Genomic DNA, 27,799 nt, shown 5'->3' on the forward strand with positions numbered 1-27,799 from the left:
TAAAATCTATTTCTATTATCCCCAAAAAGCCCATATTTTCAGAATAATCTTAGCGACTGCATTGGAACAAATATTCACAAAAATCCAAAATCTATTGTCTGCATAAATTTTACATCAATTCCTCTTTCCCTCATAAATAAAATTTTGCCCAAACTTTTCCTATTTCTCGGAAAAAAGGTTAATTTACAAGAACCTTTGTCTGTATCATTACCGTCTGCACAAAGACGCAAATAAAGTTATTTAAAATTTTGATTAATGTCGATTTGCATGCTCAGAAACCCTTTTTCTAAATTTACTTCCTTATCGCTTCTTTTCTGTGTCTTTCTGCAGCTTTTTATCGATATTAAAATTGAAAATGAGGGAAGACAGCAGTTGAGCATTTGTAGAGGAGATGATTACTTCTGTTATTGATCATGCTTATGTCTGACTGTCCTGGATACAAATTATGTCAGATTAGAATGAAAAGCAGGCTGTCAAGTTCAGTTATGGTCTGATAATTTGAAAAATTTTAGTAAAATTCTTGTGAATTTGACATAATATCATTCATCCTCAAATCTAGCCTCAATACCATCCAGGTAATTCCTATTCAGTCTCTAAAAAAATACAAGCTTCAATGACTTTACATCCACAATAAATAGAATATTTTCTTATTTTCGTTTGAAAATTTCAATTCAATTTCCATAATTGTATTATCATTTTCATTGTATATACTTTATGTCAACATATAAGAAGGTTCTTCTTCCTACTTTTGTGGGCCTAAAGCGATCTAAATAAAGGTAAATGAATGGTTGTATTGTATCCAAAATAATGTACAATATTTTTACATGCATAGTGAATTTTTAATGTTATGGCTTTTTATTCTTTTTTTTATGGTCCATGTGCCTCAAAAAATACATGCTGGCTTATTCTTATCATCCTTTTTTGGATAATTGATCGAAATAAAGATATCATTGTACATTCTCGATATTTTTTGGAAAGAGATTTGTATCGAAGGTTGAAGCATAAGAGCAAAAGAAGAAGTCATAAGCGTAGCCAGAAGAGTTCAAGCCTTTACTTCATCCATAAGAGTAGAAATTGCTGTGGTTTGATTTCGGATTTGATAGTTTGATGTCAGAGAAGCTATTTTGCTGTCTAGACTGGAAAATGCTGGGATCCTGAATAGCACAAGTCGGTTAATCTATCTAAAATTCGACCCAGGGCCAGCGTGAGTCTGACTTGACTAAGTCTTGGTGCCAATTTTTGTGCTGAATTCGGTTTGAACACAGATTCCGGATTTTATTTGTGCTATTCGGGTATTAGTTGACTATCGGTCTATTTATTAACTTGACATATCATGAAAAGAGCCACAAAAGAGAAAACATAAGGTCGACCAATCGTAGCCCGGTAATTCCAGTCCAATAGGCATAAAGAATGGAAGTCTCTAACTCGTTCTCTATCCTAAAAGGTTCACGGGATGAAAACCAGAAAATGGCCAGCGTGATCTGACTTGGAGCCGAACTTTACAGAATCCAACTTGAACTTCCACGCTGGAATGGGGACACTATAACTAATTGTTGGCAAGTTAATGACCAGTTGATGTCTAATTCTTCCAATTTTTGTGCAATCGGGTAACTTCCGATTTTCAGTAGAGACTTTAAAGCATTAAAAAGCACAAAACTAGTCTGTAACTTCATCAAAAGCCAAAGCAGCTTCTATATCCCTTATTTCCATACAAAAATATGCAAATCTTCAAACAATAACATCATAAAGAGATATTATGAATATCCATCAATCCACATCTCACCCAATTCCCATTGATTTATTACAATTCACATGACGTTAATAAAGTAATTGAATAGATTTCCCAACATAGGCACACTTCAAATTGCAAAAACAAATGTTATCAACAAAACTGAACATGTGAAAATTTCCCACAGAGGTTGTTGATCGTTGATTGAATCCACTTTTTTTGGTCATCATAACTCAAATCAAGAACAACAAGTGATGCACTCATCTAGAGAGATTATGGACGCCTACAGTGAGAATCAAATGAATTAATCCTAGACTCATTTTGAGCTGTGTTGGAGGCCTTCAATCATTTTCATAAATGTCGGCCAACGTAAGAATTTGTTGAAAAATATTTTGAGAAAGTTTACTCGTATTTTTGAGCTTGAGTTCATTAATTTAGGCTGTGATTCATTATTAATCTTAATGTTTAATTCAATTTATGAGTTTTGAACATTTTTTAAAGATTTAAAATTCTCAAAGGGAAGTTTTTATTGAGAAAATTTACTTTAAAATCAGATTTTCGTGGAAATTATTGGAAGTTTTATTTGAGTTATCATGAATTCTACTTAGTAGGTTGATCAAAAGTTTACAAAATATGAAGAAATTGACCTTATTTATTCAAAAAATGAATTTAGCGAGCCATTTAGCAATTTAGACGCAATTTCTAACTTAAAGCTTCAAAAACTTTGAATTTTGCAAGTCGAAAATTTCGAAATCGAAAAAATTTTGTTTACATTTCCACTTGGAGACTTTGTGAATGAATTTTGATGTAATTATTAGTTTTCAAGTCATTTAAATGATTGAATAATACTTAAAAAGTGTGAGCAAAGCTTAATTTATCATTTTCCTTTAATATTTCATCCTGAATACACAAAAATTTTAAATTTTTAATTTCAAGGAACATTTTAACCTTGAAAATTGTTATGAATAGGACTAAAAATAAGACAGAAATTGATTAAAATTCAAGTGTATTGCCTGAAACAACAAAACTAGCTTTACAATTGTTAATGCTTAGAACCACAAAGTTATTCTCAAAATTGTAGACAGTCACAATTGCCATGTACAAAGGAAAACCTTTTAACGATATTAATTTTCCTTCAGATAGCTTCTTTAATCTCCTTCAAGATATTGTTTTCATTTTTCTATGCTCCTTCCTCCATTTACCGACTTAAATTTCGTTATTAATTATATTTGAGTTATTACATGCTGTACACAATAAATTGTTTATCCTATGATATCCATTTTTTACTTCATCTTCGCTGCTTTAATCCACAGAATGAAAAATGTGAAAATAACCTGTTTGGTCAGTTCCAGTGGTAGCTTGTTCTTGTTCTCTATTTCCATTTTTAACTCATTTGAAGTTCACAGAACTAACTGTATTCCCAAAAGAAGATTATTGCACATTTAATGCACTTCAAACTTTTCAAATTTCTGTAATAATGAGCTGCAATTCTCGATGGAAATCATCTATCCAATGCTGTATTACATCAGCAAACATCAAGTGACCGCAATTTTACGTTTTAAGGTTTTTTGGCATCAAGAAATTTCAATTCAAATTGGAATTGAATTTACGTGTTTATATTACAAGGATTAACAACATTAAGGTAGAAAGTTGGCATCGGAACCGCAAAAATGTTTGCGTTATTTTATCTAGGGAAATGGTGAATGGATGTGGTCTGTTCGAAATGGATTATTCGTGTTTGTGAATTCATAATTCATATGAGGGCTTGGTTGTGGATTTCTTAGAAATTTTAGCTGGAGCTTTAATAGGAATCTTTGAAAAATAACGGTCAAAATAAATTTGACTGTTTTTGTTTGAAAATTTGATCATTTTCTGTGTTTTTATTGATTTTGAGATGATTAAGTGCCTCTAGCTGTTCTATATTCTGTCATTTGATTACATTTCACATTATTTAATCCCAATCGTAATTGAATTTCTCAAAATGCATCCAACATCATATAAAATCCTCAATCCTTCTCAATAAACAACATAACATGAAATTAATATTAAATATCACAGCGTATCATTTCCTACTCTTTATGTTTACACGGAAATCTTAAGCAGTATGATTATCAAGCACATGCTCAACTATTCACATGTTCACTACAAATCCTTAAATCAATAAATACATCCTATTTCATCCTACACTATTCAATTATTTAAGAAGTTTTTTTTTTTTAATTCAGTTTCACTATGAGATGCTCTACAGAATAAATTATTAAGCTGTGCTGAAATGTTGTACTGATGTTACATGAATCAGTTCTGATAGAAAAAAATGAGCTTTTTACTATAAATATCATTTTCAGCACATACTTCTTATTTGTTCATTTTTTTGATGCTGTTTATTCGATCAATTTGTTGAAAAATTGTTTGATGAGGAAATAAAATAAAAATTTGTGGGGATATAGATTGGATCTGAGGTTTGAGAATGCAAGTTAGTGGATTTAGCAATCTATAGCTATTGAAATTGAAAGTATTTGTAGATTTACTGTAGCTTTTAGTGCTGTTTTATGAAATTATTTGTGGAAATTTGATTTTTTTTTTGTGTGTGTATCTGAAACAATCAGAATACAAAGTGGAATCTTAGGCATCAAACCGTATAAAAGCGAATCTGCTAGTGTTCCACACAAACTTGAGGCCAAATGGTTAGGCAAGACAACAGACTGAATATCGATGTGACTCTTAGTAAAAACCTGGGTTCGATTCCCAACGGATACCGATATCTCAATCGTTATATATGTCCAAACTGAGAAACTCCGCGGTAGTACCGCGATATCCATACAAATAACGCGGTATATCATATAAATACGGCCGATACCGACTAGTTTCTCAGCCTGGGGATATGTAAAGTAGAGTATATTTGTGAGCTGCTAAATTCTTTTGGAAGTGCCATAAACCGTCTTTTAATGATCCAATTAATGACTTTCAGGTATATCAAGGATAGTACGCTCAGCACCCTAATCCTAACTCATGCCGTGTGCGGTTCGGAACGTGATCTTAGTCGTGACTTACTCCCAAAGTGAGTTGCGGTTCAAAAATGTTTAAGTTTCACTGATTTAGAGTGTTGCCGATTGGCAATGACTCGAACAATACCCACGACCTTACAAAAGCCTACAATCCCATACAATGCTCTTTAAAGACGATTCCAATAACACCTCAAAATAGCAATTCTTTAATAAATAATTACAGAAAATACTACAAAAGTAAGCAAAACTCTCTCCTTAACCAAAATGTTTATGATATTTTTCCTCATATTTCAGCTCTTATTTATTTCTCTTTCTAACATCCTCAGATGAATAAAAACGAAACTTTTGCAATCAAAGTAATTCCTACATGTTTTCGCCTTATAGCTTTGGATGATCTATAAAACTTAATTAGCTTGACAACTAGTAATGGAGGTAGTAGAGGTTGAAATTGATGTAGTAAATTTCTATAAATAAGTCATTTATGGGTTAACGCTTAAAGGCAAGATTGTGTGTTCCTTATACAATATTAAATTTCTGTGAGTGTCCATCAAGCATCCGTACACTAAAATTGAGGCTGACAATTTAGAATTCATGTTCAGTCATAGCTGAATTTAGTGTAAATTTTATGCTGTTTTACATGATTTTTTTTGTGTCCGCAGGATGCACAGAACAACAGTACAGCATATAACTGACTCAAAATTGCATGAAATTTATGCAAAATTGTTTCCATTGTCGTCATCTATCCAACATCCACAGCATGTACATTTTCATATTAAATGGATTCCCACAAGTGAAATTAAATTTTAAAACTTACTTCTCGAGATCATTCCTTGCATTCATTATCGTTTGTCCATATCGTGCTATTAAGTCAATTAAAAATTCATCAGGCTGATCATCTATGTCATTATACATGGGCTGGTAGTAACTGCAAATAGACAAAGTAAATTGGATAATTGTAATAAGCAATCGACAATCAAATCATAAAATAAATTATTTCAATCAGCATGGATAGTGATTTCTATAGAAAAGTAATTTTAGTTTGAGGACTTGTGGATGTCCATAAGGCAGGGGTGGACAACCTATTCGTCGCGGCACACTAATGTGACGACTTAAATGGTTGGAATTGTCATGAAACCTATAAAGTGTACGGTTTCGGTCGAGTCATATCACCAAGATGGACCGTAAGATAAAAGGTTGTCCACCCCTGCCACAGAACTAAGGAAGTAAATTGGATATAGAAATAGATATCCTCAGTATTATTACACAACGTAATGAGTTTGCGTTTTATACACAGATTCCAGCATGGATGGCCTGAGGCTGCAAATCTTATTGACGTAAACAATGTGAAAAAAATGCTATTTTATTACATCTATGCACGCAACATAACATCCATGATACACGTACATTACTGTAAAAATTAATAAAACATAAAAAAAAAATCCAATTTCATTTCCTTTTCACAGTTCTCTCGTCTAATTTAAAACGCATGTATGATTTTTATGTAATATAAAGATGATATAAGCACTGCTTTTTTTACGCATCTCAACCTTAATCTCCATATGAGTCAAAGGAAATATTATGAATGGATGGAAGACGAAGTAAGACATGAGCACATTTTTATTTGTGTCAGAATTATCGTAAATTTCCTTTTAAGTCTGACATTATGGGCACGTGCATTCACTGCATGCTGAAATTGTCAATGAAATAATCGAATTGAGAAGGATTTTGCAAGGTTTTTTGTCTAAAAATGATTTGTTTTCATAGACTTGGTTTGGAAATTCGAAGAAAATTTGTATTTTCGTGCTGCACGCTTAAGGAAAGGCTTTGTAGAGGCACAAACTGTTGGAAATGCGATTCAAGAGTAATTGAAGTTGCTATTTATGTTAAAGATTCAATTTTGAACTGGAAAGCGGTTAAGTTTGAATAAAGTTTGAAAATTTTCTCACTTGAAGATTTTGTCATTGAATTATGAGCTAATTCTTGGTTTATTTGTAGTTTGATTGATAAAAAAAATGTTTTAAAAGTGTGAGCAAAGCGTTTTACTTCATATTTTAATAACAAATCTTCCTAAATCATGCAAATCTAATCATTTTTTGATTTTCAAGAAAGATTTGTTTTGTAAAGCAAACTTTGAAAATGCGGAAAATTTAGTTAAAATTCAAATTTTATAAAACCGTTCATTTCACTCATCTTCATCCATTACCAGTAATTTCCTTCCTTATTGCCACAAATTAGAGTTCTTCCATCCTTCAAATTGAAACAATAAAAATACAACAAAACAATTTTATTATCTAGAAATAAAAGCAGCACCTCACATTACATAAATGAGCATACATTAAGGTAATGCAAATGGCATTTACGTTTAATATCCGAGGAAAAATTCTTGTACATTCCACAAAATGAAATAAAAATTATATAAGAATTTAAAGAGAAAAATGCAGCAAATTGCATGAAAAATTATTCAATATTATTAAATTAAGGCTGATTTGCTGGATTTATTGAATGATGATGAATTTTCCATTGCGATTCTCAATGATGATATTAAACAATTTTCCACACGCTTCCGCAGCAGCAGTAAATTAATTTTGTTCTTAAACTTAACTTAGTTAAGTCTCTCGAAAGAGTAACATCGGCAATGATGTGGATTATTACGGATGTAAAAACTTCTCATACCACTTTCGCGAAGTAAATACAAATTTTAAAGCATGACATCGCCACTAATGTTGTTCATGGAAATTAAAAAATCAAGTCATGGAATATTCTTAAAATAATTAAAATTTAAAATTCATGAAATTATGGAATCAAATGAGTCTTGAAATGTACCATGAGCTTTTTAAAGCTTTTTTTACGTCGTTGGCGTGTAAATGTCAAAAGCACACGTGACAGGAAAGCTCTAAGGAGATTTTAAAATAAAGAGATTTTCATAAATTGTTTAAGACAAGAGAATTTTCATTGTGTGACGGTTTTGTGAAGGAATTAGAGTGTTTTATTCAAACCCGGATGAGATTTTTGTGAGGTTGAGATGAATTTGAGGTAAAATTTTCGGTATCGTAGTTGTTCTGAGATTTCCCGTGTACTTTACAGCCCTCGTACTTTTTACATCTATTAACTAACACAATTTGTATAGTCAAAGTAAACAGACTACGATGGGCTGGACAAGTTATTAGAAGACGTGTAGAAGCTTCACTAAATTAGGTCTTTAAATTAGACTTTGCTAAGAGGGCTCGTGGTAGGCCGAAGAACTCCTGGAAGGAAACGGTCGATAGTGACAGCATTGCATTTGGTATTGGAAATTGGTATCGACGGAAGCCGGCGATAAAACCAGCTTTACATGAACCGTTTCAACATCTCAAATTGCCCAACTATTAATTCTAACATCATAAACTGCATTATCTATGAACCTGAACTATCTAAGCTTCTGAGAAATCATTAACCAGTAATAGCATATGAACCTGAGAGTCTTAATTCAAAACCAGGATTCGTAAACCACACATCAACTTCCAATTAAGCTTTAGCTTCCTAAGTTATAATTTAGACATGATTTATATTCAAATTGACATGAGTCGAATAAGATTTTCCTCAAAATCAAAATATTTCATCAATGCTGAGAATCTTTTCATCTACAAACTTTCTCTTGCTAATGCATTAAGGCAACATAAAGCATATAGTTTATCATTAAATCTTTAAAAGTCATTAAAAAGTTTTTACTCAAACTTTTTCTGATATTTTTTGCATAATTTTAACTCAAAATGCTCAACTTTTAATCCTTTACAGACCAATTGCTCGTAATGACTGTCAAAAATAAGCTTTCAGTTAAAAACTATATTAAGTCTCAATTTTAAAATTTAATGAGCTTGCAAACATATCAAAACATTAAAATTATGCAAAAATAAATAAATCAATATAAACTCATTTAATTAAATGTTGTCAATAATGCAGCTTATAAAGCTTATGTCATTAAATTTAATTAATTATTAAGCAATTACTCGAGCTGTAAAGCTCATCAAAATGAATTTTTCATTGACTGACAAAAGTTAATAAAAGACAGAAGAACGGATATGAGCTTGATAGAAATTGCGGTTTGTGAATCCCTTTGAATTTACGTAATATTTATGAATTTTGTATGATTTTTAACCCCTCGAGACAGTTACATGAAAAGAGAGTTGAGTTCTGTTTGTTGTTCTCACATTCTTGTGAATATTTTAATAAGTATAATTTAAATATTTGGCTTAGATTCAAAAATAAATTGAAGATTTAGCTTAATTGGGGTTGGAGGGGAGATTAACTTTAGGAAAAGTTCAAGTAAACAAATGAAAAATTTTTGATGAGATTGTTTCGGAATTTTTGGGGATTTTGATGTACATAAATGTCTTAAAGCATTCTTAAGGTTAGCATTTGTAACTGTCGTAATTTGAAATTATTGTAAATTCAAACAAAATGAAAGTAAATTGTTGAAATTTGGATTTTTCAAAATTTTCTACTTTATGCTGAATTCTGTTAATACTGAGACATTGTATATTCTTTAGTAATCACAAAGTTCTGTAATTTTTCACAATACACGTATACTCCACGTTTAGCTAAACAAACTAACAAATGAATTTAATTATTCTCCATGTTTATTCTTCAGAGTTCAAAAACTGAATGAACTTTTGTATGAAAAAGGGTTTTCAACTATGTAACAATAAATATTATTCAAATCTTAAATGAACGTTAAAACAATAAGTTTATTTTGAGTGTCAAAATGGGGCACAATTGTATTTTTCTCCGTAAAGAGGAGTCGAAATCAGATCAGTCAGGTTGTCATTAAGGTAACTTTGTTTCTGACTGTTAACACGTCGGCATAAGTTGCATAATATCCTTTGTTAGATTTGGGCAGTAAAAAAGTTTTTTCAGGAAATCAAAATTAACCAGTATCTCACTCACTTGCTGGTAATAATTATAACATAATTTTTAGTTTAGGTGATTTGTGTAGACCAAATGGCATAAGGGAGGCAGATTCCATTTGGCATTAGTTGTTGAGTTGTGCAATGTGCACTAGATTGAGAAAAAAGTTCTAAATGTGCTTAGTCCCACTGTCCTTAACAGCCCTCGATAGCTCAGAAGGTAAGGGCACTTGACATGTTATTAAGAAGATGTGAGTTCGAGTCTCACTCGGGTTATTTTATGAAGAAGTGTTCTTATTCACTTCAACCTTAAAATGATTATGGTTCCGAAAAAGTTTAACTTCTCTAGACTGGATGTATGTATGTCAGTGAAAACTCATCTCATTTTTTTTGTAAATTTAGACAATAATTGCCAATTAAAATTCATACCAAAAACTACACCTTTCAAACCATAAACTTTTAGGTATGTAATATCCATACTCATCAAGTCCCAAAACATTTTAATTGGATTTACAAAAATATATTGTAGAATTTCATTCAAAAATCAATGCTATGATACTAACCTGGGCGCAGAATATGTTGAGATGAAATTTAATGTGACAATAAATAAAAGAAGATAAACATAATTCAGTCGTGATGAATCCATTTCTCTGTAAATAGAAAATAAAAGGAAAAATTGATTTTAATTGAAAAAAGTTACAGAATTTTCAATATTTTGAATTGAGTGCAGACTGATGTGGAATTGACTATGATCGACATATTGATGATGAATGAAGAAGTTTTGCAGTAAATTTGAAATATTTTCATATTTTTGGTTTCTAAACTTTTATTACAAAATTTTTTAGAAATTCAATTTTTACATCCAATAATTAGAAACCAAAAAGCAGACTTCCTCTACGAGTTTTCAACCAAAAAATGCAACATTGACGTCAGAACAGAAATTTCAAAATTCCAAATGGAAAGAAGAGAAAATGAAAGCAACAAGAGTAGCAATGAATAAATAATGATGCAAGAAAAAAATTCTAATTTGTTTCGATTCAGATTCTTCGTATGTAAGCTAAAAGCATATACGATGTCGACTCAAATACAAATTCAGATTAGACTCACAAAATTTTTCAGTTCAAAAGGAAATTCGAACAAAATTTGAAAACTTCATGCTGTGAGTCAATTTTTAGCCATGACAATTGCTTTCCTGTGATTTTTGTTGGCACAACAATTTGACAATTTTTTTTTTTTTTGATGTGGGTAATAAAAAAAATGGAAAATCTTTGAAAGTTCAATCAATATTTCGTTTTCTTTTATTTCATAAGTTATTCAGGTATTGGCTAACAGCATGGATCTAAATTGGAATTTATATATTTTCAAAAGGTGACCTTAAACTTGTTTTAAAATACGAAGGCTTTTTGATTTATATAATTTCTTTTTTTGATGTCGTTTTGGACTCTACGTGGAAGGGGCTTTCATTTGGTACTATTTCGAGTGAGACACATCAATAAATCTCTTGCACTGAGTTTTCAATGCGCCGATACAACTCCTTTATCAACACCGAATGTGGCGTCCAAATGACTGCCAAATAGAGGCATTTTGTATAAATCTGAGGGACTCAAATGAAGAATGATCCACCGCAGTGTTTGAAAGTAAGGTTCAGACAAGAGCCACAATACTGTATTGCTTGCAATTTTAAATGCAAACTGCTGCAAATTTTAGCTGTCGCTAAAAATTCATATAAGGCTACAAGCCAGAATTTTTTGCATGCAAACCTGAAATTTTAATCGAACCTTACTTTTGAGGCTTCGCTTCAGGTCTTTTATTGACACCGAATAGAAGCCGCCTTCATGTGACGTCCATATGGTTGCCACATGGAAGTGGCTTTTTATTTGATGCTAATAAAAGAGCTTTAGAACAACCTTAAAAGCTTCATGACAGAGCCTCCTTCATTTGTGTCGCTCGGACTATCAACCATTTAAGTTCAGAAATTGTTATTTAAATAAAACATGAAAGAAATGGACCAACAGCAAAGCAATCAAATTTTTTGTTTCTTAGAAAATATGACTCTTGACTCAGCGGTCTATGGTTCGAAACTCAATTGTGACAACTTGTCATTTCGAACCATGATGACTGTATGTGTAGCTTTGATGTCATGTAAAAAAGCTCTTGAATAGAGAAGTGTTCATACCCTATATACAGGTAACATACATTCGATTGACTGCCAATTTCCATAAAAGAAGTAATGACGTCATAAGAAATCGACTGTTCCAAGAACTTAAAATCTCTTCTAAATCCACCAATACACACACCTAACCTTTAGCAACAATATGTACAAAACAAAAGCAACACCCAATTCACGTCATAAATGCGTTTGAATGTAATAAGGCTTATTTTCCCATTCATCACTTCCGCATCATTGGTTGACATACGACTGGCAACAAAAAAAAGAATCCTATTCATCAAAAACACATTTGAGGATTTCAAAATTATTTTGAAATGATTTAAATTCGCATGAGTAAAGCACATGTATATAATAGTGAAAGGGGAGCATTAGCATGTCAAGAAGTCTGCATTAATGTGTGCGTTTCTCTTTTTGTCTAGAAAATCCTTCCTTATGACAAAAATAAATCATATCCGCATTGACAGGTTGTATCAAGGTTAATAGGTGGAGATGAGACAAAAGATGGAAGGTTTATATTGGGTTTGAAGGATATTCACATCTGAATGCCCAAGCAGGCAAAGAGTATGCTTGCATGGTAGAGAAAGACCACTACAGCACCTAAAAGCGGTCTCTTTGTCTGTTAGGGATGCTGATAAGTTCATTAATTTTTCTGCTCTAACTAGAATATTGACTGTTTTTGAATGGTTTTTGGTCACTAGTCAGATGGACAGGAAGGAGAAGAAGGTAATACCCAGACCAAGACTTCTCAGTCTCGAGATTTGTCCAAACCCATCCCGCGAAAATCAAAATTTAGCCATTTTCATGAGCTATTCCGATTCGAACATGCTGTGATTAGTCTGGTTACAAACTTGACATATGAGATGCTTGCCATGATTTGTCAAAAAGAGCTTTTCAGACTAATCTCCAGTCTGAGACCGGAAATTTTGGGCCTCGGCCTCGAGAGTCCTTAATATCAAGTTCATAACATACCGTCGGATAATCGCACGCTGTTCATTAGGATAACTCTAGCTGTCAGATTAGGCCTTGTGTAACTCGATTTAGGAATCAACATCTTTAAAACTCAAGAATATGCACAACAAACTACAAAATGTGTATTTAGAACTAAGAATTGTGACCAAATCGGATCAAGTATGTCACTCAACAAATCCCTAATCATCAACAGCACACAATGGTGTGACTATAAAGCACAAATCCCTTATGTTTATCATCAACAAACGTAAAAATGTCTACAATGTGTAAAATGTCAATGTGAATTATCTCCAAACAATCTTACATGACATTACTCCACATTGTATATTTAAATATATTTTAAATAAATTTGGGAATTGGTACTTTTTATGCTTAGAAGTTGTTGATATGTTCTTTGTAATCAATTGCGTCAGCACACATATTGACAGATTGTTCTGCTTTCAAGGAAATAATCAGAAAAATTTGTAGCTCTTATCAGTCACACATATATTGAATTTAATTAATATTTTCCGACGCTGTTTTTTTGCCAGGAATTGAACAAAGTTACTCAATGTCAATGTCCCATAAATTATGCTTTACTGCTTGATGTTGATACCGATAATACAATTGTAATTATTCATATTGTAATCAGATAAAAATGTACATAAATATTTATGTGCGATAAAGTCATGGAACGAGATCTCCTTACCCTCAAATGCTAAATGATTAATATTTTATGCTGCTTTATGCTTGCGTAAGGAGATTCTCTGCATTTTGAGTCGCAATATGAAATTTATTCTAAATTCTTCTTCTCATTTTCCATGCATTTGATAATTTTTCATCGCAAGACAAAGGAGCTGATAAATTATTAATTTTTACGTTCAGGAACAAAAAGGAAAGCTTCAGAATTTCTCTTTTGATGAAAATAATTTCCTGTGGATTTTCAATTATGGAAGGTTGTTTTTCATTACGGAAATGTGAATAAAGGACTCCCCCGCAATGGTTCTGTGTTTTACTTTTGGATTAGTAAACAAAGCAACAAGAATCCCGAGCGACGCAAATGAAGCATCAAATTGAAGTTGTCTCTATTTGGCAGCCATATGGTTGACAAGCTGAAGCAGTATTCATATGGTGTTAATAATATAGCTTTAACGAAGCCCGGTGGCGGACAACTTAGGCGATATGTGATAAAATATTACCAAAAAATGACAAAATGAGACAAAAATGTAGGGATCGTCCAAAAATGCAAATTGCAACCAAAAACACAGGAATTTACCCTAACAGGAATAAGCACCGCTTTTAGGTACCTTAGTGGTCTTTCTAAACTATAAAAGTTTACTCATTGTTTGTTAGGAGTAGTTTGGAAGAACTCAAAAATACAGCCTAAAGCTGTGGATTTACAAATCTAAAATTCAGGAAATGCTGATCTTGGCCGAACCCTACAAAATGTGACAAATTTGACTAAATTTATCATTTGAATTTTCCGCCCTCGAATAAGCTCCTTGACAGAGTCTTCTTCATTTGCGCCGCTCAAAATTTCCTAAAAATTGAAACTCTCAATCGTTTTTTTCTTGAAAAAATAATCTTACTTCCAACAGAATTAATAATAAGAAATTTAGTATCAAAATTACAAATTTTCTCACAATTTCCAAGAATTTTTTGTAAAAATTATTAGCATTCGAAATTTACAAAAACCCTTCTGTGAAAGCATTATTAAAAAGGGTTTTTAACAAAATTTTACGTACTTTTTATGATGGATGGGATGATGCGTATCGTAAAAAATTTTGGTACGGTCGAAATTATTACGTCATAATTGAGATTAAATTTGTTTCGTGGAAAAGCAATCGCAATGTGAATTTGAGTTTTTTGTGGACTTTAGCATTCAATCCCGAGCGACTCAATTTGTTTAACGAAGCTTTCTTCATTTGTGTCACATGGGAATGTTCCTAATCTAATCTTAATCCAGCTTGATGACGTCCTTCTTATTGCATACTCATGAAATCAATGCTCTTGTCTTGTAAGCTCCTGAATAATTAAACTTGTCAAAATTTTGACATCATTTAATCGCACAGAATCAAGCATAAACGATATTAATCTTCAGTATCAATTTCCATCAAGATCAATTAGAAGTGATTAGCTTCAAAAATATTTAAATTTAGACAACGACTCGTGCTTTATCGTCTAATTTCTTGACACTGACTCGATTAATGATCTACGCAACTTCATTTTTCAAAAGGAAAATTTGCTAACTTTCTTCTTGATTTAATATTTTTACTGCTAACAGTAAATTGAGCGTACACAGCTCGAATGTGTCAACAATAAGAATATTGAAAATGAATATTGAATAGCTTTTTTTCCTCGCTTCTCTTTACAAATTGATATCAAATACAGTCAAATTGATGTTGCTGTTTTTGAAAAATTATAAGCATATTGTGATGTAAAATTAAATTTTTATTAAATAAATTCAATCATGTTTATCTCGAAAGTTAGAATGAGACATGATTGTGTATCAGCTGTTAATTGGGAGAGAAGTAAAGGATATGTGTCAAGTTTTGAACAATATCGTTACTTCTATGAATTAATCAGATATGAGTTTGTCGAGTTTGAGTATGTTGAGAAGCCCGAGCAATCAAGATGTCCGCCACGGAGCTTTTAAGGCCCTGCTTAAGCTCTTACTGATACAAAATGGAAGTCATCTCCATTTGACATCCATATAATATCTTTCTAATTTTCATTTGATCATCAAAGCTTTCAATTTTTAACAATAAGAGCTTGAACAGGTCCTTAAAAGCTCTCTGACGAAGCCTTCTTCATTTATGTCACTCGGGTAAGTGGAGCTACAGTAATTTTATTGTAATTACAACGAGAATTAAAAAATAAATAAATTCCAAAATTCAAATCCAAAAAAATCCAATTTCAAATCCAATTTCCCACAGAAACTCAAACATACCTCAATATGCAACCATAGAATAATAAATTTTAATTCTTATTCTCATCTCTCGCAACAACAAAAAATCATTACAATGTTTTCTTATCAAAATCATCCCTAATCCTATCATCCTACAAAGGTAGCAGCATTAAAATATTATCATTTTGTTAGCATCACTCTTGTTTTTATTCCACACACAGATGTACACGATATTGCATCGTATAAAAATGGTACCGAAAAAATTTCAAATTCATGAGAAGAGTATGGCTTACACAGTGTAACGAGACAGGTACGGAAAGGAAAATAAATAATTGAAATTTTTTTTAAGATGCTAAATTTTTATTATTGCTGAATAATTTATTATTTTTAATGGTTGAAGAACTAATTGTGGGTAAATTAGGGATGAAATGTGGTTGAATAAAGGTTGGACAAAATTTATTAGTCAATAATTAAAAAGTATTGTCCTCAATAGGAATGAATAATGATGATGTCTGTTTGCTCTTGATTGAAGGTTGACAACAGGAGCGTAGACAGCATTTGTTTGAGGAATGGTAGGTGAGGGATGAGGAAGTGCGTTCATTTAGAACACAAAGATTCAGTATTTTTTGGATTTTTGTTAGAAAAACTCTAAGAAATTGAAGAATTTGATCCAAAAAAGAGGGGTTGACCCTCAAATTTGTCCCTGGTTGACCCTCAAGTATGCTCCAGATTGACCCTTATATACGCTCCTGAATTAATCTCACTTATGCCCCTTGATGACCCTCAAATACGCTACTGGGTAACCCTAAAATACGCCCCTGAATGCATCTCACTTACGCTCCTTGATGGCCCTCAAATACGTCCTTGGTTGACACTCAAATACACCCCTGGATGGCCCTCAAATACACAACTGATGACCCTTCGATGCACCCGTGGTTAAACTTCAAATATGGCCCTAATTAATCCCCAAAGACGACCTTTGTCGACAATATCAAGGACTAATCCAGTGGTGAGCAACCTTTTACTTTTCGTGACAAACTTTGATGGTAAGCATCAACCGAAACCACACATGACTCATGAAGTGATAACAATTTTTGACCCCACACCAATCTGCCGCATCACACAGGTTACCCACCCCTGAACTTAATCATTTTATCTCTCGATTCTCGCTATTTATGACTGGCTATTTATGATTGAATTGCATTTTCTCGCTATTCAATGCTATTCAATAGCACCAAGTCTATACTTCCCATTCAATTTTATTGCATCGACAGCAATCAATGCATACAAACGCACAGGAATAGAAGCGACAATAAATTCCAATTAAAACCGTTTAGGAGTTCAACAAAGTTGTGTGAAATGGAATTTAATAGTGAAAGTTATGTGGACTGGTATGTCTACCTTCAAGATGGAATGGAAAAATTGTAAATTAATTGAACAATTTATATTAATCCAATGTGCATCTGTTTGTAGCAGTTTAACGTGATGGTATTTAAAGTCTGTTTATTGTCATGGAGCTTAAGATAAACTTTATTTGTGCTAAAAGGAAGGAAAAGACAATGCCAAATGAATTTTCTGTGGTTGCTGGCTACGAATTTTAAGTCAGAGTGCTGGAAGCTGCAAACATTCCTGAACGGAACCTGATAAACTTTTGAAAAATCATCATAAAGTAGCATGAAGTATGGAAAATGCATTAGACGTGGATTTTTAGTAAAAAAATAAGAATTGGTGACGGAATTAAGTGCAAACAGCGTCGGGTATATTTGCAGAGCTGTATTTATTCTCATTTAAGAAGTAAAAATTACAAAAATGACCTTTGAAGCCCAAGAACATGAAAAATTTTATAGTCCTTTGTACATCCACTATAAGCTTCGAATTACAAGACAGCCTTAAGCCTGTAATTACTCAAAAAATTACTATCTATGAAAATTTAAAATTTAAATTCAAATTATGAAAATTTTTTCAAATTTAAAGCCGCGTAAATTAAATTTTCTTAACGATTCTGCCAAGGCATGACTTGAATTTATTGTACAATTTATCATGGAAATACTTGACAGGATATTTCCACAATAAAATAACACTTATTCTCAAATATTTTTTGGGAATATAAATTTTGCAGCATCTATAAATCTTCCAGCTATTCTTTTCTTTGGAAATTACTTGAACATGAGTGCTTTTTAATTGGTTGTAAAGGCTTGAACTTTTTAAATTGTCATTTGGAAATTTGGTTCAATTGTTTTTAGGTTCTGATGAAGGATTTATTGTAGGAATAAAATTATTGGGAATTCTTAATAAAACTGAAGAAGTATAGAATGTAAATGTCATGAGTCATTGTCATTGAGTATGACATCATACTTGAGCGACAAAAATGAAAAAATGGTGTATTTATGACTTTACTTTCACACACTTCAATGAAAATTCAGTTCCTTGATAAGGGAGAGCTTGATGAAGTTTGGCAATTGATTTGCAATATCTTGAGCATTGTACAAATCCTGGTCATATAGTCAATACTCAGCACAATTATCAAAATTTCGATCTCTGGTCTGTAGGAAGTCATGAATCACAATTGATCAGTCCAAACAGCGAAGTTATTAAGTAAGTCTGTCTCTGGTAGGAATCGAGCACCCTTACTCTTAATAGAGTGGCACTGATATTCGGTCTGTTGTCTTGCCAAACCAGTCGACCACAAAGGCCTTTCTCTTGCATTGACATAAACGTGTACATATGTCTGTATACCATGGATTCCATTTTCCTCAGAAACCACACGACTCACGAAATATGCATCATATGTCGTGCGTCATACTCCACACGTCATAAATCATACGTCATGACCAAAATGACAATTTTCCAACAAAAATGAACTCGAAAACTGCAAATCTGCATTTACTGCGTTTAAAATATTAATCCTGTTTAAAACTCTTAGAATCGGTAGTATTAAAGTATGCTTTTGGTGTCATGAGACATGTTCAATAAACAGATCATTGAATATTCCCTCAGAAACATCAGAAGCAACACCAAAACAAAGTAAAATTCAACAAAAAGTCTCCAGAACCAACTAATCCAATTTACATTCCTAATTTACAACTTTTTTCAATTTCATCAACCTCAACAACCTCAATTTCACTCAATACTCAAGATCAGCAAACTATAAACTTTCCTGAACTTCACATATGATATGCATACATAAAAATTCCATATCATGTACATCAATTGTTCTATAAAACAAGTAGCATTAAGTATCTTGCAATACATCTGAACAAATAAAAGTTGAGAACAAAGTTTCACCTATGATGACTTAATTCTCATAAGTTCCCACAAAACAAACTTTCTCTTTCTATCATAAATATTTTTGATATGAAGCATGAAGTTTATTAAACAACATTTATCGCCGACATTTCTCAGATTGCTTCTTCTTTTGACTTGAATTATTTATTAGTGCATGTTGGGATATTCGTATCGTAAATTATGCGATAACTTTATGTACTAACTGTGAGGATTGATCACGTAAAAATGGAAAAAAATTGAGTTTCGATATCATTTGTATTTTTGTGGATATCAAGAGACGTATGACTTGTATGGATGGATGAAAAAATTATTATGATTTAATTCTGTTTTCGTGTCAATTTGTGAAATATAGTTTGGTGGTTCCTTAATTATGGAGATTGGGGGGTGCTTGGTTATGTCGTGAATTTGGTGCGAATCCTCGTCATATCGAAAGCACTTTAATATCAGTGATAAAGCAACCTTTTTTGTTGCCGTGGTAATTCTTGGTAGTGGCAGTAACCTAGGCTCCTATGTTTATAGTATCCTAGGCTTTAAATCGGAGCATAGTTCCAGTAAGTGAGTAAATACTCCTTGGTGATAAGCCACGACACACAGGTTGCCCTCCAATGCTCAATATCATTTATTGAGAGAGATCAGTCTCTGGTGGGAATCGAACCCATGAACTCACAAAGGAATGATACAGATATCTAATCTGATGCTGAGCCGCTCGAACACAGAAGCCTTACTTTTGAACTGTGCAGATTCGCCTATAAATGACTCAATACCCTAAATTCCACTCTGCTCATCCACCACACGTCCATAATTTGAAGGAAATGAAGTACAAGCATTAACAAAAAATGATAATAAATGACGTCATTTGCGTACAGAATCCTCTTCCAACCACATAATGAAAATTTGTCATTCTAGAAGTACTTTTTCTACTCAATCACTCTCAATACAGCAGCCGAGACCCTTGAAGGTGAGAAATACTCAAAAAATTAACCCAACTTGACAAAAAAGAGCTATTCATCCCTTTTTGCATTTTTCACTTTCAATTCAAATGATGAAAAAGCTACAAATGGTGCACACAAAAAAAAGCCAATCCACTTCTTCAACCTTCTGCCTACATGGAAATATGTTTCTAATTTCTTTTTTCAAGTAAACAAATTTTTTTTGAGTAAATTTTGCTTTTAAAGTCAGCGAAAAAAAATTTTAAGCAGAAAGTACAAACGAGGCAAAAAGAAGAATACTTAACAATCCATAAAGATGGAAAAATGTTTTGTATCAAAACATGAAAAAATGAGGTATTTACCTCATTAATAATTTTTAAGAATTATGACAGTGTATATAACTTGCTTTGGCAGGCAAAGAGCATGATCTCAACAGCAGAGTGAGGTTTCAGCAATGCTCAACAGCACGCTCATGAGCAATGGTAGGGATTGATTCTTTGCTCATACTAAACACTGGAGTTCAATAGTTACACTCAATACACGAGACCTGGAAGAATCAATTGGGTTTCAATGTTCTTTTCCTGCACGATCGACACATGTCGAAATGTTGCTACCAAGGCGACGATGGACCGTATAGAGCAGCAAATTGGCAAATTTCTATGGTTAAGCCTAGCCACTTGGTTCTAAACATACTGTCATCTCGACGCATTTCCGAGTGGGCAGAAATACGTTTGAATCCTAAGTAAGGCAACTACTAGAAGCAGGACACTATCCGATTACCCTAGGTTAGAACTAGTCAATGACTGAACATTTAGCTGATTATAAAGTATTTTCGTCCACTCGGGATTGATGGCAACATTTCAATTTATGCCGTTTGCCCTGATTAATGACCGACAGCTTTTCTATCTAGTCATAGTCTGCTTGATCCAAAACACTGAAGTTACGAACACAAAATCTCATGAAGCTGACTTCAACCAATTATCTGAATCTAACATTCAAGTCTTAAAAAAAATTTCTTAGTAAAAAATCACGAAAACTTTTGAGTGAAAAAAATGAAAAGTTTTTATGGCTGTCGAGAAGTCATCGTAAGATCATCGAATCAAGCAAAAGTTTATGAGTTGTTAGAAAGTGAAAGTGACATGACTTTGTTGGATATTTTCTCATGTCTTGTTGTTATTTTTTTCTAGATTGTAAATTTTCTTCCTTTTAGAAGTCAATTTTTCCCGAAAACAGCAACAACAAACATCAAAGGATGACAAGATATGATGCCAAATTTCTTTCGGAGTTGTTTACTCAGTCATCATACGTAAAATTTTATTTACATTTCTTCCTGATGTACTTCCGAAAAAATAAAAATTTTCTCCATATGCTTATTCTAAGGAGGTACAAGGTACGTATTTGTATTCGATAGATGTGAATTTGAGTATTTTCATAAGATGGCATATTCTCTGTTGATGATTTCAATTGCGTGACAAATTTTTGGCAATGGTAATTTGTTTGTCAGTTCGAGTGAAAGTTTGCATCTTAAATATAAGTTTTGGTATGCTTGTTTATTTAGGGTATGTTATTTTGGGGGAAATCATTGAATTGTAAGAAGTTGGCAGGTGGAAGGTAACGATAGAGTGAGCTTTAGGCGTAATTTGATTGAGGACATGGAGCACAATTGATCTGTAAGGCTAGTCACTAGCGAGCACTGCCACGGAGGGTTCTTCTTTTGTGTCCGTCGAGATTCAAGTCGAGTAAGTAAGTAAGCAATTGACAAAGACACAAATTCCTAACAAATTATCAAAAATTTTGAAACTTCATAATTGACTATGGATTCAACATATCATTTTCTCATGGATCTCTCACTTGAAGTTTTTGAAACTAAAAAACTAGCTTATTTTAATAAATTATTCCAATATTCTTGCATATTCTGAATCTAAAAACCGGAGCAAGCAACCTTACAAAAATCAAAAAATACCAAAGGTTAAAAAAAGTTGAAAATTTTTCACTACAAAGTGATTCTTGGCAAGATACTAAATATTTATAGAATCCCATATCAATCAGTCTTATCGATATATCATAATCAAATCCAATTACGTTAAGAACTCCATCAAAAAGACTCAGATAAAACACCAAAAAGTATTTCAATGCTTAAAAGAACCCTTTTCATCCAAAAAAAAGTGATTTAAATGCGAGAATCAAGTTTAAATAAATATTTTTTTTTTTTGAAAAAATTCAATGCATCAATAATTCTCAATTTTACCTCAAATTCTGATGTTTATTTAAGCATACCTTAATAATTTATGATTGAAGCCCCTTTTTTGTTTAATGGCAACATATAAAAAGCAAATACGAAATGAGCAACAGACCATCATACATTTTTAGATGGTGCTTAGAGCAAATGTGAAACTTTTTTGTGATTCACGTAAAAAAGTTGCGGTAAAAGCTGTGCTTCTGGTGACTCATTCATTATTAATATTTTGTTGTGCTTAATCATTGTCATCCGGGTCCTTCGTTAGGATTCACATCTTGCTTATTTATTGCAATTTTTTAACAAAATTTTGAAAAACTCTTGGTTTGCGCTTAGCCAGAGGTGGGCAACATGTGTGACGTGGCACACAAGTGTGGCGCTTCATGAAATGCCATGAGCCGTATGCCATGTGCGGTTTTGGTCATGGCTTATTACCAAGGTGTGCCACCAAAAACAAAAGATTGTCCATCACTGCACTAAACTACATTTTGCGATATATGAAAGCACATGGGATTAATTTTGAGGTTAGAACAGCTAAAATAATTCAAAAATGTTCAGGTTAAGGTCATTTTAATAGCAATATCCAGTCTTTTCCAATAACATTGCTTCCAGATATTTTTATCATCACTTAGCATTCTCCCTTGAGGATATCAAATCACTCGAATAAATCGATTATTCAGTTTATAAAAAGTTCAACAGGTGAATCCTCGATTATCATGAAGATTCGTTGTGTATACTTAAGGCAATGCAAGTGATAAAAGATTCATGTCTGTTTGAGTCGTTTGAAGATGAATTGATACAAAATTGAAATCTTTTTCCAGATTGATTTAATTGATATGGACAGAGCAATTGGAAAAAGTTGGTCGTGTTTTTTTTTTGTTGTGACAGGAGTTGCTGATTTGAATTTAATGATGAAAATTATAATGTTTGCTATGAAAATTGTGATTAGGATTGGAAAATAGCAGCTGGAGATAATGTTGGTTTGCAGGTTTAGTTTAGGATTGTCCATAAATGACGGATCTATGACTGTCTATATAGTGTTTTCTTGGCTTTTTGGTGACAGGGCTTTTTGGTAACCGATTTGTGCTATTCAGGAATTATGCCCGGAAAATACACGGTGTAGATATGTCGAAAATACAATCACAGACGAGCGGAACTCTAGTGTTCAGCTAGATTCGATGAGTTCCGACCAAATTCCGACCTTAGTCCAAAGTCAAGTGAGTTTAGCGTCGTATTTTCGACCATTTCGTCGCCATGTGCTCACCGGAATGTATTAAGATCAATCAAATTTAATGTATTACATGACAGGACATAAGAATCTTTAGTTTACATTTCCCATTGGACATCATTTGTGAACGACCTTTCTTTTCTTGAATTATAAATTCCTCAATAGGAAAAATAGTGCATACAAATTGAGCAGCACAAAACTTTAACTTAATCATTTTGAATTATTTTTTCTCTTTTACTAATTTTTTTTCTTCCAACTTTCGAGCAGTTCCAACTAAATGTAATTTTTCTTATTTACACAATTTCCATATTTTATGCTTGAATTGAATTTCAAAAGAAAATGAGAAAATTTATTTAACTGTAAAAAAAACTGAAAAGCAGCTACAGCTTATTATGGATATTTATTTAACTCGTTCTGTATGAAAATAACTTTAAAATTGAGTCGATTTTTAATAAAATTGTTGATATTGGATATAAAAAAGTTTTTAATAAATATGAAAACAACAATATTTCGCAATTTTGCAGATTTTCAATTTATTGATCATAATCGATGCTCGATTGGGGTATTTTTTCGCGTGGAAAACTAACTGTTTGTTTAATATTTCAGGAATTAGTGAGGAAGAGTATTGATGAATAATTTTGGAGTAATTTTAAAAGATTAACATGCTGAGTATTTGCTCAAATATCAATAAATAAGAATTAAGGCCCGAGCAACATAAATGAAGAAGTCTCTAGAATGGCTATGGAAAGACTTCGAAATGGACTTTTTAAGGGTCCGACATGGACTAATTATTGTATTATAGTATTAACAAAAGAGCTTTAACGGAGCTTTACAAGGTCCGTTGCGAAGCTATCTGTATTTATGTCGCTCAAGAACATCAAATGGACTATCTGGGCATTGCAGCCTAAAATTGGGAGCCATATAGACGTCAAAAATAGACGGATTCAATTTGGTGTTGATAAAAGAAGCCTTTAGAATGTCATGACGAAGCCGTTTCTGTTTAAAGACTAAGTAGCATCCATATTGATGACAAGTGGAGGTGATTTCCACTTGATGTTAACTAAAGAGCTTTATTTGAACTATTTGTGTCGCTCGGGATAAGAGAACTTTATAGGAACCTTTGAAGCTCCGTGTCAGAGCTTTTATAATCTTTTTTACCCGGAAAATAGTTATGTAGCGCCTTATATGCTCCATCGCTAAGTCTTCTTCATTATTATCACTCAGGAACGAACAAATTTTTTTTCCATACATCTCAAACTTCTTCTATCTATAAATCTCAATATTCTCTCCCAACTGATTCCATAAATTAATTCAATAATAAATTTCCCATACAGCCAATAATAGTTAACATTTTGTAAAAATTTATCACGTCCTACGCTCAATGTTTATCAATACCTTTTTATCAAGCAATTAATAACACTTTTTCTATTAAACAGCACCAAAAAAAAAAGAAGAAGTAAAAATCAGGCTAGATAATTATTTAAATTAATATATCACAGTAATGCGATAAGAACGGAATGATTTATTAGTGAATTAAGCTCTTCTTAAATATTTCAAATAAATTTCAATCTCAGAACTTCCATTAATTCCGACCACACAAAAAACCAGCTCAACAATCATAATTCATTTTAAATCAACCACAAAATTGTGCTATAACACTTTCGGTTACCCAACCACATTTATGTCTACATTTCTTCATCATCTTTGGCAGGTGTGGGCAACCTGTGGGCTGCGGCACACTAGTGTGCTGCTTAAATGTTCTGGAAATGTCATAATCCGCAATTCGTGTGCTTTTTCGGTCGTAGCTAACCATCAAGGTATTTAGAGTATGATTTCGGTCTTGTCCACTACTAAAGTGTCCCAAAACACAGAAAAGGTTGCCCACAACTGCTCTACAGCCCAACGAAAAGCATAATTTGTAAAATATGCCATAGCAAAAACATGAAAATGAGATTTAAAAATTAATTGACGACGAAGAAATTTGTTCCAAGTGAATTTACTGTTTTGGCCATTAAAATGTTTTCTGAGGCACAAGCAAAAAGGTGCGAAACATCCTCGGAGACAATGTAATTTTCGAGAAATGTTTTATGAGACATCAAAGAATGTAAGACGACGTGGAATTATTACGTAAGAAGATTTTTTATTCTTCTGAATGAAATTTTTGAAGATTTCTTTTTTTTTGTTTGATGATTTGATGTTGTTAGGTGAGATATGGCAGATTTCTAGGATGTGGAGTATATTGGGTGTGAAGTGAGCAATGGTATTCAGGTGTAGAATTGTTGAAGTGTTCATGCATGGAGCAATTGACGATTTATTACAAGATATGAATTTAATGCAATTTTTGAGAAATTTTTGGGGCAGAAGCAATGGCAAATAAGCTGATTGATCAATTTTTGAAGTTTTTCAAGAAGAATCCAAAACGGAAGCTCTTGAAACTTGAAATAATTTTTTTTTAAATTGGATATTTCAAATATTTAATAAACTTTAGTCCTGACTTTAGTCTTTAATTTATAAATTTAAAATCTAGATTTTACTATTTTAAATTTGAATTCTCTAATTAATGTGAATTTTTGAAGCTCGATTGCGAAATACAAGAATTCAACACTATCGTAGTAATATTGATTTTTATAATTTTTTCAAATCAAAAATCGTAAAAGTTTCGAATTTTCGATTTTTTATGCAAAAATCGTAAAAATCTAGATTTTAAGAATTGCAATATTTGAAGAAAAAAAAATCATCACCTTTTTCTTTAAAAATGACAAAATTCTAAACAATTTGAATATTTTGCGATAAATTGAAGTCTTTCTTTTAACTCTTCAAATAATTAATTCCAATTCTTAGAAATGAAACGAATCAAATTTGATGGGATTTGTTGATCAAATCCACAACTTTGCAAACAACATTAAACTTTATATTAATTAAATAATATAAATCAATTATTTGATTAGAGATTGATCAACAATCTATTGAATTTTTAACATAATTTTCTTTCAAACAAATCCGTCATAAACATCAAAAAAATCACAAACTTTACTTTTGACATCAAAATCAAATAAATTGACAAAATTTTCTCTCAAAAACTTTTTATCAAAAATAAACCACAAAAAGCTAGAAAATTTCCTCAGGGTCTGAACAACAAAACAGAGTAAATTCAATTGAATATTCAGCATGAACGTCATTTATCTCCTTCTCTTCATGAGACTCTAAGAAGAAATGACAATTTGTCAAAAAGGAATCAAAATTCTGTCAAATTAGCAAAAAAAAGAGTCATGGCACGAGCAGATAAAGAAAGTATGAAGGAAAAAGGAAGAAACGTTTTACTAAACTAAATAAAGACAAACGATTTCTGCTTAATTCCCGAAAGGAAATGAAATTTTCATAATAAAGTTTTTGGTTTTTTTTTTGAGGAATAAAAGAATGGAATTATGGCTCGGTGGTTTTAAAGAAATTCGCGAGTCTAGCAGCCCGAGTGGCACAAATGAAGAAAGCTCTGAGAAAGCTCTCCATTTTATGCTAATAAAAGTGTTTCAGCGGAGCCTTAAAACCTCCTAGTGGAGCTTTCTTCACTTGTCCAGCAACCTGAGTGACACAAAAAAAAGACGGCGTTAAGAAAGCAGCTTTTAAGGCTCTGCTAAACCACTTTAGTTAACATTAAATGAAAGCCGATTCCGTTTGACGTCCATAAGACTGTCAAATAGAATCTACTTCCATTTTATGTCAATAAAAGAGTTTTAACAAAGCCTTAAAATCTCATTGCCAAAGCCTTTTTCATTTATGTCACTCGGGCTCGTCTGCCAGCCATGCTGAGCTCTTTCATGTTCTCCAACGAAGCAGAGGAAATGACAGAGAGAAACTGCAGAAAATTAATGTCATTAATTAAATAGGTGTACAGTTATTGTACATAAAAATGGAAAGTAGATAAATGGACATATCAAGTCATTATGTTTCCTCTCACACTCAACTTGCTTATATGCAACAATTATAACATTTTATGGATATACTTACATTGAGCTTATTTTTCACACTTTTTTTTTCAAAAAAATTCTTTCTTTTTAGTCACAAAAATTTCCTTTTTTGTGAATTTTTTAAAATTAAAAAATTTTCTCAAATTTTCACTTTTTTTGAACAAAAAAAATATTAATAACAAAAATAAATATTTTTTCTATGTGATTTTCACTTCACTTAAGTCAGTTCCAACAATAATTCTTTTAAAAATTATATTCTCTATTCTTGTCTCCAAATATTGCCTCTAACTTGGCTCTAGCACAACTGATAATGTGAGCGAAATGTGTCTGATACTTATAGTATTTAAGCAATTTCCATCTTCGTGACCGGAGAGCAACAATTTGTTGCTTTGAAATGTGTAGCGAACATGCGCGGTTTATCCGAATGAAAGAATCAAATGTTGAGCCGAATTGTTGGCAAAAGCACCGAAAAGACAAGAACTTTGTGTGCTTTTTTTTGTCGGAAGCGGAAGA

General features: G+C 32.2%; 1 protein-coding gene across 1 annotated transcript in view; it reads right to left on the reverse strand.

The window, feature by feature from the left end:
* Dh31 (diuretic hormone class 2) overlaps positions 1-27,585 on the reverse strand; it is a 31,890-nt gene extending 4,305 nt beyond the window's left edge. Inside the window, exons 1-3 of the mRNA XM_070650276.1 lie at positions 27,327-27,585; positions 10,181-10,267; positions 5,549-5,659 (exon numbers count right to left, since the gene is read on the reverse strand). Of these exons, the coding sequence (XP_070506377.1) occupies positions 5,549-5,659; positions 10,181-10,263 (194 nt within the window). The 5' untranslated portion in view covers positions 10,264-10,267; positions 27,327-27,585. The remainder of the gene's footprint in view (positions 1-5,548; positions 5,660-10,180; positions 10,268-27,326) is intronic.
* Positions 27,586-27,799: the final 214 nt, after the last annotated feature.

Source organism: Chironomus tepperi, unplaced genomic scaffold (genome assembly GCF_022539635.2).
Source record: "Chironomus tepperi strain 1889 unplaced genomic scaffold, CSIRO-AGI_Ctep_v1 contig_445, whole genome shotgun sequence".
In the NCBI taxonomy this organism is placed as follows: domain Eukaryota; kingdom Metazoa; phylum Arthropoda; class Insecta; order Diptera; family Chironomidae; genus Chironomus; species Chironomus tepperi.